The sequence below is a fragment of the Camellia sinensis genome, chromosome 9 (assembly GCF_055761805.1).
Source record: "Camellia sinensis isolate YWXY chromosome 9, ASM5576180v1, whole genome shotgun sequence".
Classification (NCBI taxonomy): Eukaryota; Viridiplantae; Streptophyta; class Magnoliopsida; order Ericales; family Theaceae; genus Camellia; species Camellia sinensis.
The window spans coordinates 145,442,117-145,454,594 of NC_138969.1; the positions used below are offsets into that span (position 1 = coordinate 145,442,117).

At 32.1% G+C, this 12,478-nt stretch overlaps 1 protein-coding gene across 2 annotated transcripts in view; it reads left to right on the forward strand.

The window, feature by feature from the left end:
• Window positions 1-12,478, forward strand: part of LOC114307164 (uncharacterized) — a 138,272-nt gene that overhangs the window by 29,786 nt on the left and 96,008 nt on the right. Inside the window, exon 8 of one of the 2 annotated variants that reach the window (XM_082887749.1) lies at window positions 144-211. The exons of the other annotated variant lie outside the window; for it this stretch is intronic. Within the exon in view, the coding sequence (XP_082743875.1) occupies window positions 144-153 (10 nt within the window). The 3' untranslated portion in view covers window positions 154-211. Of the gene's footprint in view, window positions 1-143; window positions 212-12,478 lie in introns of those variants that run through there. 2 annotated transcript variants of the gene reach the window in all.

Consider the following 12,478-nt stretch of genomic DNA (forward strand, 5'->3'; position numbering starts at 1 on the left):
AGTTGGGTAAGTGGAAAAAAATTATAAATTAATAAAAAAGTTTATAATATTGATTATTCATGTGTATAATGTTTTTTACTTTTTGATAAATAAGTGAAACTAACACAATGTCAGTCTAATTCTCCCATTTAACTAAATTTCAGTTTCTTGTAGACACCACAAGAGTTGCAGAATTAGAATGTTTCCCCTCATCTTATCCCTCACAAGCAAGGTTTTGAAAAGCGGTTGCGGTCGCCGTAACGGTGGCGGTGGCGCGGTTGCGGTTACGGGGTATAAAGGCTGTAGCGTAACGGTTGCGGTAACCGGAACCATGATTTTTTTTTTTTTTGCACAATTTAAAAAAAACTTACCTATACGCACATTTTTTTTCCATGATCATATTTATTGGGTTTTAAAATAAATATTAGTCAATTTTTAAGTTTGATCCAATATATTTCATATTTTTAAATCATTATAAACTGAGTTTTTTACACTTTATTTTAATAATTAACAACTTTATATTATACAAAAATTCAATCACTAACTATTATGTATAAGATAAACAATGACAAATGTAAGAGAATAAATAAAAGCCTAAATATATATATATATATATATATTAATCAAGCCAAATAGATAATGACCACACTTATTATTATTTTCAAACAATATATAGATAGACACACACAAACAAAATGGTTGAGTGATAACAGCTGAATAGAATAGCATAGGTCTTACAATTTCAACAAATCAATAATATGTTTTTCATCTTCCCTATTCTCTCTCTATCTCTTGTTCCTCCATCTTCCCTCTTCTCTCTCTATCTCTCTTCCCCCATTTTCAACTCTTTTTTTTTTGTGTTTTTTCGAAAGAAGCAATTCAAAACCATTACGTAACGGTGCGTAACAGGCCGTTACGGCACCATTACGACCGCTATAGCAGCCGCTACGACCGATACACCTGCGAATCTCAATCACACTACAAAAGCGGCCGTAACGGGTGGCGGTAACTACCACAACCGTTACGTAATGGTTGCGGCTGCTTTTTAAAACCTTGCTCACAAGGTAATTTTCCTCTCACTATTGTAGTCTCTTTCTTTCCGTTGAAAGTTTGTTCCTTATATTTATATTGTCCTTCATAGACCTCTGGCAATCGGCCATCTTTCAGCCTTCTGCTCCCATCATTATATGCTTATAATATTGGATAGGTGAGGTCTAGTCTCACTTTTTTTGTGCTTTCATGAAATAGTTTGTGAATGTTGCTAATCATTGGAGGTTTTGAGAGTTCAAATTTGTTCAAAACACCCCTTGTCTTTATAGCCCATCTAGTGGTCTAAAGTTCCCAGATGTCCATTGAGGTTATAGGCATCATGTGCATAGAATCTCTGTTAAAATTGAAAAGATGATCACACTAGCTTTGATAGTGAGCAAATTCAGAAGTTTTGTAAACTTAGCACTTTGGTCCCAAGTCGACCATGTGGGTGTGAACATGATTTGGCTATGGTTTACTTTTTGTTTTCCTTGGTAACATTAGGAACATATTGGATGGTTAAATAAAAAAATTAAAAGTGAGACATTATGATAAATTGCTTGCCTTGGTTTATGTCTATGTACATACTATGTTTCCTTTGTTTTCACAATTGTTTGTTCCTCTATTATTTTGATTCCTTGTTTTCTAAGTCTTAAGACTTGTAATTTTATTTCTGATTTCCCTAAAATTGGAGCAGGGTGGTGCTTTTTTCCCATTTCCATTATATTCTTTAGTTCTTTTTAGTGAAGTACCTTACCTTTCTATGTATAAATCTATGAAGGTGCCTTCAACTCTGAACTTTTGTTTAATTGGTTGTTTTGTTTTTTGAATGTTGATTAAATTTATCTAGCGGATACAGATAGTTTCCTTGATTTTTCTATGTTATATATGTTTTTCTTTCCGCTCTTTTTGGTTTTGATTTTACTTTCTCCTACCATATGCCATTTGCCTATCCTTGGTTAGAAAAACCGTACACTTTTGTTAGTTTACTTTCATCTAAATTTTTTTGGAACCTGCATGTCATCCATAAAATTTTATTTTGTTGCTCCAATAGTGTACTAACATGCCACCTCAATTTAGTGTTTCCACGATGATTTCTTACCAAGAATGTTAACCCCTTGGAACATATATTTAAATTGGTCTTCTAGTGAGTTGTGTTATTTTTATATGATGACTTTGAGAAGCCTTTGAATCTTTGTTGGAGTGCTTTGTAAATTTATCTAACTTGTACATTTATATTTGTCAATGACAAGGAGATTTTAGGCGAGGGTGTGGGACAAGTCTTCCTAGTATGGAACACCGATGACACAAGAGGAAATATCAAGAGAGGTGCTTGGGAAGAAGGGATATTTAAGGAGATTTGGGATCAGCCCAAAACTCTCTTCCTTTGATTATGGTTCAAATGGTGCAGCACAACGAGAAGTGGAGATGCAAAGACTTTAGATCCGAGGTGGAGATTACTTTGGCATGAAACATATTACTATTGGCGTGGTATAGATTACTAGTGGATATTTCTTTTTTGTGTACGGAGGACATGGTTTTTGTATGATTTTCTATTTGTATGGAATTATTATTTTAGGTTGGATTATATTTAGTTTATATGGAATTTGACATTAAAAGACTAGATTTTTGGATGGTTGGAAGTGAAATAGAAACAGGTATATGTATCGTTTTGTTTATATATAGGTTACAGGTTGCACAAAATAAATATAGGTTGTGGAGAAATTAATAGTAATAAAAAAAACAATAAATAAAGTTTTTGGCAACTATAAGTTTAGTAGGCAAAAAAAAAAAAAAGAAAAAAAAAGTGAACTTCTTGGCGACTAACCAATTGGTTGCCAAAAAGGACATCAATATTTTTAGTGACTATATATTTGCTAACCAGTAAGAAACCAAAGATTTTTGCGGACTAAAAATTTAGTAGCCCAAAATATATGAGACTTTAGGCGACTAAATAATAGCTAAAAAAAATAAGATGAAAATAATTTCTTTTGGCAAATAGTTTAGTAGTTGAAAAAATAAGATGAAAAATAATTTTTTTTGGCAACTAAATATTTAGTAGCGAAAAATAAATGAAACTTTGGGTGACGAAATAGTTAGTAGCAACAAATAAAATAAAATAAAATAAAAATATTTCGGTGACTAAATTATTTGGTCCCTAAATGTAGTAATATTGTGACTACAACTTATCCATGACTAAAAGTTTTAGTTGCTGAAAAATAAAATTAATTTTATTTCAAACTTTTGGCGACTAAAAAACATTTAGTTGCCAATACTTTTCCTGACAATTAGTCAAGGACCAATTTGGCGACCAAAAAATTTAGTCGCTAAAAACCTTCGGCGACTACAACTTGGTGACTACAACTTGACCTTTGGTGACTAAAAATTTAGTCGCCAAAAATGCCATTTCTTGTAGTGTTAATTTATAGTTATGAATTATTTAAAATGAAATCTGATGAATCTATTTTAAGCATGTTTACTAGATTTACTGAAATTATAAATTCTTTGAAATCTCTTAGCAAAACCTATACTAACAGTGAGTTGGTGAGAGAAATTCTTATGTGCTTACCAAAGAATTGGGAAGCTAAAGTCACAGCCATTATTGAAGCAAAGAACCTCACAACTCTGGGATTAGATGAGCTCATTGGTTCTCTTATGACTCGTGAAATCGCTATGAAAGGACATGAGAATGATGAGAGTAAAAAGAAAAATGAAATTGCATTCAAAGCCTTATCTCATGAAGACGAAAATGAAGACTCTAGTGAAGATGAAGGATATGCCATGTTTAGTAGAAATCTCAAAAAGTACAACAAGAAAAACAATCATGGAGGAAGAAGACCTTTCAAGAAAGAGTACAACAAAGATGACATCAAAATATCATTTGCTATGAGTACAAAAATCCGGGACACATGAAAATGGATTGTCCAAAATTGAAGAAAGTTAGAAAAGACTACAAAAGGAACAAGAAAGCCATGGTAGCAGCTTGGGGAGAAAGTGATGATGATAGCTCAAATGATAAAGTTGAAAATAATGAAGTAGCCAACCTATGTCTCATGGCTCTAGGAGAAGAAGAATCCACTCAAGATAAGGTAACCTTTAATTATGAAGATCTTGAGAGTGCTTTCAATGAATTACAAGATGAGTTTAGAAAAGTATGTGCTAAAAATAATGTGTTAAAGAAATATGTTGCATCTTTATCTAACAATGTGGATGAATTGAAGAAGAGAATATTACTTTGAAAAATGATTTTGTCACTGTCTCTAATGAGAAAGATGTTTTGAAAAACAGTGTTAGTGCTTTGAACAAAACTCTTGAAAATTTTGTAAAACGAAGAGAAAATCTCAACATGCTTCTTGGAAATCAATGATGTGTTTTTTGATAAGGCGAGCATTGGATATGACCCTATTAAGAAACAAAAGAATCTCAAAACAATCTTTGAAAAAGCACCTTCTATGACACACCGTCACATTACTTGTCATTATTGTATGAAGAAAGGCCACTATATATCTACTTGTCCATTCAATAAGAATATGAACATGGGAATTAAAAAGATTTGGATTGTTAAGGGAACTAACTAAACTAACCAAGATGGACCAAAGAAATCATGGGTACCAAAATCCAACATTTGATTATCATTTTGTAGGTATGCCTTAAGTCTAAAGAAAAAGAAGGGAGGTGGTACCTTGATACTAGATGCTCTAGACACATGACCGGAGATAAATCTTTCTTCATTCCTTTATCATCTAAAGATGGAGGATTTGTCACTATCGGAGACAACAAGAAAGGAAAAATTATTGGTATTGGTAGCATCGGTATTTCTCCTAACCCTTCTACTAAAAATGTTCTCCTTGTAGATGGACTTAAGCATAACTTACTTAATATTTGCCAATTATGTGATAAAAAGAAATCGAGTTATTTTCGATAAATCACATTGCACAATTGAAATCACAATTGATCACAAAACACTATTTGTTGGAAATTGCCACGATAATGTTTATGTTTTTCATCTCAAAGATCTCTATGCTAGTATGTTAAATGTTTATATGCTAGTAATGATAGTAGTTGGTTATGGCATACAAGATTTGGTCATGCTCACATGGATTTAATTGCTAAATTTTTTAGAAAGGATTTGTTTGTTGGACTTCCAAAAATTAAATTTGAAAAAGAACGACTTTGTGGTGCTCGTCAACAAGGAAAACAAACCAAAACTACTTTTAAATCAAAATCTTTTATTTCCACCGCTAGACCTTTACAATTATTGCATATGGATTTATGTGGTCCCTCAAGGACATCTAGTCTTGCTGGTAAACATTATTGTCTTGTAGTTGTTGATGATTTTCAAGATTTACATGGATTATGTTTTTAGCACACAAAGATGAAACTTTCTCTTCTTTCACCAAACTTTGTCGCAAAATTCAAAATGAAAAATGTTTTCTTATTACTAATATTCGAACCAACCATGGTAAAGAACTTGAAAATGAAAATTTTGAATTATTTTGTGATAAGCATGGTATTGGACATAATTTTTTAGCACCTAGAACCCCTCAACAAAATGCTGTAGCAGAAAGGAAAAATAGGATCTTAGAAGAAATGAGTAGAACACTGCTTTGCGAAAATAATCTTCCTAAATATTTTTGGGTCGAGGCCGTTCACACCGCATGCTATATTTTAAATTATGCCTTGATTAGACCTATTCTCTAAAAGATCCCTTATGAAATTTTGAATGGTAGAGAGTCCGACATTAGTCACTTGCATGTTTTTGGTTGTAAATGTTATGTGCATAATAATGGTTAAGGATAACTTAGGTAAATTTGATTCAAAATTTGATGAAGGAATTTTTCATGGCTATTCTTTGACTAGTAAAGCTTATCGTGATTTTAATAAAAGAACTTTTGTTGTTGAAGAATCTATATATGTTGCATTTGATGAAACTTATATTTCTTCTCCACAGCAAGTGGTTAATAATGATCTTGTAGAATTGTAAACTAGTGAGAAAGAATCAAGCATCAACAAAGAAAGGGATCAACCATGTGAAGTGAACAAAAAAGATGAACAACCTATTCTCCCTCCTCAGAAAGAAGGTGGAAACAATGATGATTTGCCAAAAGAATGGAAGTTTGTTCATAATCATCCTAAGGATTTAATCCTAGGTGATCCTACCAAAGGTGTTGCCACTCGCTCCTCATTTAGAAATATGTGTGGTAATTTAGCTTTTCTTTCACAAATTGCGCTAAAGAATTTTCAAGAAGCCTAATTCGATGAACATTAGATGATGTCTATGTAAGAAGATATCAACCAATTTGAGAGAAACAAAGTTTGGAATTTAGTGCCAAGACCTAAAGATCACTATATTATTGGTACATAATGGATCTTTAGAAACAAACTTGATGAATCCGGCACTATTGTTAGAAATAAAGCTAGACTTGTTGTTCAAGAGTACAATCAAGAAGAAGGTATTGATTTCTATGAAACCTTTGCTCCGGTTGCTAGATTAGAAGCCATTCGTATGTTATTTGCATTTGCATGTTATAGAGATTTTAAACTTTATCAAATGGATGTAAAAAGTTCTTTTCTAAATGGTTTTATAAATGAGGAAGTTTATATCAAACAACTTCTTGGTTTTGAAAATCATGTTTTTCCAAATCATGTGTTTAAACTCTCAAAAGCTTTATATGGTTTGAAATAAGCACCTCCTGCATGGTATGAATGTTTGAGCAAATTTTTGATTGTAAATGGTTTTACTAGAGGAAAGATTGATACGACACTTTTTGTTAAAACCAAAAACAATGATTTACTTATTGTACAAATATATGTGGATGACATTATATTTGGTGCTACTAATGAAACCTTGTGTAAGGAATTTGCTAATTGTATGAAAGGTGAGTTTGAGATGAGCATGATGGGGGAGCTAAATTATTTCCTTGGACTTCAAATTAAACAATGTAAGGAAGGCATTTACATGAACCAAGCTAAGTACAAAAAGGAACTACTCAAAAAGTTTGGGATGTATGACTGAAAAATAGTCGGAACACCTATGAACACATCAATTAAGCTAGACAAGGATGAAAAGGGTAAGTCTATTGAGCAAACAAAATATCGAGGTATGATCGGCTCATTTCTCTATTTAACCGCAAGTAGACTAGATATTATGTTTAGTGTTTGCATGTGTGCTAGATATCAATCAAATCCTAAGGAATCACACATTAGTGCTATTAAAAGAATTTTTAGATATCTTGTTGGTACTCAAAATTTGGGACTGTTTTATCATAGAGGTGTTGCTTTTGATTTAATTGGTTACTCGAATGTTGACTTTGCCAGGTGCAAACTTGATAGAAAAAGCACTAGTGGTACTTGTCACTTCCTTGGTAACTTATTGCTATTTTGGTTTAGCAAAAGTTATGTTGCTTTATCAATGGCCAAAGCTGAATACATAGCTTCCGGAAGTTGTTATGCCCAAGTACTACGGATGAAACAACAATTGGAGGACTTTGATTTGTATTATGATTATATTCCTATTAATTGTGATAATACTAGTGCCATCAACTTAAGCAAAAATCCGGTTCAACACTTACGAACAAAACATATTAAAATTCGACACCACTTTTTATGAGATTATGTTCAAAAAGGGAATATTGTTCTTGAATTTATAAACACTGACAATCAATTGGCCGATATTTTCACAAAATCTCTAAGCGAGGAACGCTTCAATATTATTCATGGCGAACTTGGAATGTCGAAATCCACTTAAAAGTTTTGTTGTGAATGTGAAACATGAATTTTTCTTAATTGATGTATGTGTACTGTTACGTTGATATGGAAACATTTATGTCAATTAAATCCTATAAAGTGACTCATATATTTCTTCTTCAACATATTTTTGTCGCATAACAGTTTGTTTTTATCTATCTAAAATCACATCTTCATAAGTCCTAGCCACTTCTTAGCAACCAGCAAAGGACCTAAGCGACAGAGCAGGATTGCAGCAGAGTAGGGAAAAAAAAAAAACCGGGAGGTTGACCGGTGCCTACCTGGACTGGTTTTAAAACCCCCAAACTTGACTGCTCCCTCTAATTTTTGTTTCTTCCTCGCCTCTGAGTGCCCCAACTCCTAAACCCTCATATCACCTTCCTTTAAAACTCTCTAAAATCACAAATTTTATCAACCCTCTTGCACAATCAAGTAAATTTTTTTTAACATTCTTTGTTTTTCTTTATGTTTTTGCGTAATTTCTTCCATGATTTTACATAAGTTCTACATTTATGAGTGGGTTTTGTTTAAAACTGGAAAATGGTGAAATCCTTCCATGATTCATGCTAGATACTTGTTCATTTTACTTAATTTAACACAGATTGATAATGCTTGACCCATATTTATTGATTTGTGCTATTGATTTGTAAACATTATCATCTTGGCTTCATAAATTCATATATATATATATATATATATCTTTATATTTATACATTCTTGTCCTGACATGCCAAAATCTAGGATGATGTCAATTTTTTTTCAAAACTTCAAATCTCCATTACTTATTTCATCTTAAATATTTAACTATCTTGTACCTATGAATTGAACATCCATATTATGCAATGTTATTAGATTAGTTACTAGGTTTGTCTTCTTGTGTACTATCATTATACCTAAAAATCCATTCTTAGTTGCTTCAAAATATTAAAGTCTTCCCATGAATACTGAAACAACTGAAATTCTTCGGTCAAACTTCCAAACATTTTTTTGCCTACCATTGTTAAATTCATTTGGTGGACCTGATATATATATATATATATATATATATTTTCCATTTCTTGATTATGTAAACTTGTTAAATGGTTGTTCTATTTTTTTAGTTCACCGTTATGGCTTCTCGCACTAAGTAGCCTCAAGTCTGAGAGGTAGGACAGTCTTCATGTAATGACCCAAAAATGTGTTTGATTAAATAATCATCTAATTGCATTGTTATGTGCTAATTGATTATGTGTTTGATGTGAAATTGCATGTCTAATAATGTGAATCAAAAGGATTTGCAATTACAACTTTAAATTGAAAATTGAAGGTCTTAGAGGCATCAAAAATCAAAATTGATTAAATATTTGTGATCAACGTGATTTTTAGAGCCTAATGTGAAGTTTTTGTAGAGATTTAATTCAATTTAATGTTGCCTTAGTGGGATTTGTAGAGATAGATATTTGAGGGAGAGAGAGTTCTAGAGAACTTAAGCAGGGAAAGAGAAGAAGAAGAACAAGAGAGAGATTTGAAGGGCTCTTCTTTAATCATTAACTCTAGGTATGAATTTCTCCCTCATTTCTTAAATTTGAGTCATTTTCACTCATGATCCTCTAAGAGTGAAGCCTAAATTGAATGAACTAATGGTTATTTAGGGATTTGTTGCTGCAAGAAATTAGCTTGTAATATTAACATGTATAGCATATTTTTCATGGAATTTTTGTTCATACACATGATCAATTGCAAGATTCTTGAAGATGAAGGAAGAAACTCCATGGATTTTGAGTTTGGAACTCACCATTTTCATGGTTCTTGATTTCGTACATCAATTCAAGGTTTTGATCCTTTACATGAAAAATTGAGTTTAATTGAGGCTATGATTTTTGTTTCAAGTAAAAGATGTTTCATTCAAGTGGTTTTCATGAGTTTTCGGCCTTGATTTTCATGAAATTGAAGTTGATTTTGCAAAAGAATGAGTTTCCATTCAAAGCAAATTTTTGGACTGAAAATGCACCCAAACCGCTCGAGCGGCCTAGGCCACCGCTCAAGTGGCCAACCATCTTTTGTTTTTGGTTGAATTCTTCTCGCACGAGCGGCCAACTCCACCGCACGTGTGGCCAAGGCCACCGTATGTGCAGCCTGCAGGGCAGTTTTTCCGGTTTCATTTTCTTTCCATTTTTCTAACTTCCAAACCTTCATTTATATGGTTTGCATGTGTAATTCACATCCATATGCATATTATAAGCATTAATGAAAGTAAAGAAAGAATAGAAATAACCGAACGAATATGTAACGAATGAAACAAATGAAATGAATAACATGTAAATTTGAAATGTTATGCTTGGATATATTTCTGCAGGTTGAGCCGTAAAGGAGTATCGTCTAACCAAACACTATGAGTAACATTTCTGTAAAGATATGCTCATATGAAATATATTTGAAATCCTATTGGATATGTTATGTTTTCTGAAATGTTATTTTGCTTAAGTGAACGATTATCCGATTTTCGAATCTATTATGGCATCCAAAGAATGGTCCCAAGTAATGGGGATAGCATATTAATGCTGGTCGATGACATATGTGTTATTACAAGATCTCGTTAGCCACTTGACAAAGTGGTGATATGTTTAATCGATATCCGAAACTGATTACTCCAGCCGGAAGACAATATGTTCTGTTCTGTTGGATGTACCATTATTATGTTCAGATATGAGAATGATTGTGATATGATTTGTTTTATGGATATGATATACTTGGAATTTGTTCACTAACCTCTTTACTTTAATATTATTCATTGGGTTTTAGCTCATTGTGTGTGTATATATATATATATATATAACAAAAGTAACCTATGGTGACGAAAAGTAGTGAATAAAATAAATTTCATCACTGAATAAGAATAATTTGTGACGAATTATAAAATTTTGTCACATATAATAAAAAAATAAAAATAATAGGTGACGAAATTTATTTTCGTCAACAAATACTTCTTTTTAGGTGAGAAAAAATTAAGTTTCGTCACCGAAAGTTTTTCCGCTAATTTTTTTTGGGTGGTGCTAAAATTTTGAGACTTTTGGTGAGAAAAAAATTTGTCACCAATTATAAAATTATTAGTGACGAATAAATTTTTTTCACTAACAATTTTATATATATATATTTTGAGAAACTTGATTTTAAATATTTTAAGATCATTTGGTGAGAAATATATTTTTGTCACTAATAATTTTTAATATTTGAGACCTTTTAGTGAGGAAATTATTTTGTCACTAATTTTGGAGGGAAAATTTTGACATATTGGGTGGTAATGAAAAAAAAAAAAAAACTACTAACCTTCCCCCCTTGTTTTTTTATCAGTTTTCCTCTCTCTTTCTCTCAAAAGAAAACACAAGCTAATTAGCGCTTTAAGTAACCTATGGTGATGAAAAGTAGTGAAGAAAATAAATTTCATTACTAAATGAGAATAATCCGTGACGAATTATAAAATTTTGTCACATAAAATAAAAAAGTAAAAATATTAGGTGTCAAAAGTTATTTTCGTCAATTAATACTTCTTTTTAGGTGAGGAAAATTAAATTTCGTCAATAAAGGTTTTCCCTCTAATGTTTTTGGGTGGCGCCAAAATTTTGAGACTTTGGGTGAGAAAATTTTTTGTCATTACGAATAAATTACAAATGCATCCCCTGAGCTTTACTTAACAATACGGATGACCCCCTGTGGTTTGAAAAATTACAAATACCTCCTTGTCAAAATTTTTTATTTATCAGAATTAACTGAAAAAATAAAATTCTTAACCGCTGCCCTATATGATAATAAAATTACTTGTAATTTCTAGAACCACATGGAACAATTTGTAAAATTAACATCATTAAAAATTGTTAATTAATTCGATGTTTTATTGATAAAAGGTGTTAATCGTCATGAAATTAAAAACCTTAGGGGGTGGGATGTAATTTCTAGAACCACATAGAACAATTTGTATTTCAAACAAACCTGAAGGGGTGTGTTTTTTATTTATCCTAAAATTATTAGTGAAGAATATATTTTCGTCACCAATAATTTAATTTTTTTTTTAAAAAATTTGATTTTAAATATTTTGAAACTATTTAATGAGGAATATATTTTCGTTGTCAATAATTTTAATATTTTAAAATTTTTGGTGAATTTTTTTTTTTTCGAAGAAAACTTTGAGATATTGATAGTAATGAAAAAAAAGAACCCTACTAATTACCTCTTCGTCCCTTTTTTGTTTTTTTGGTGCTTCAGTTTTCCTTTCATCCCTCTCTTGCAAAACACTGCCTTCTACCCCCCATTCCTCTACTCCTTCAGCTTGTTCTCCTCCTTTAGCGCCGCCACTGACATCACCCGTTCTCCTCCTTTAGTGCCGCCACCGACGTCACCGCATTCTCCTCCGAGCAATCGTCAGCGCCGCCGATGTCGCTTATTCGATTATTTATCTTTTTTTTTTCTTCTCTTTTCAGGTATGGGTCCTCTCTCTCACACTCAATTTCTCTGTTTTTCTGTCTTTGTTTTCCCTAATTGGCCAATATTTAAGTACCTCCTCCATAGATGCCAACATTTGAATTCAATACTGCAAGTGCAACTGCGATTTGCAATCTTGAATCTGGAATGGGTTAGGTATGGAATAAGGACGAAGCCGAGGAGGAAAATTCAAACCCTAGATCTGATGATTGATGCTCCACCACAAAGATTGTCAAATCGCACTGCACAATCGAAGAAGTCGAGCCTG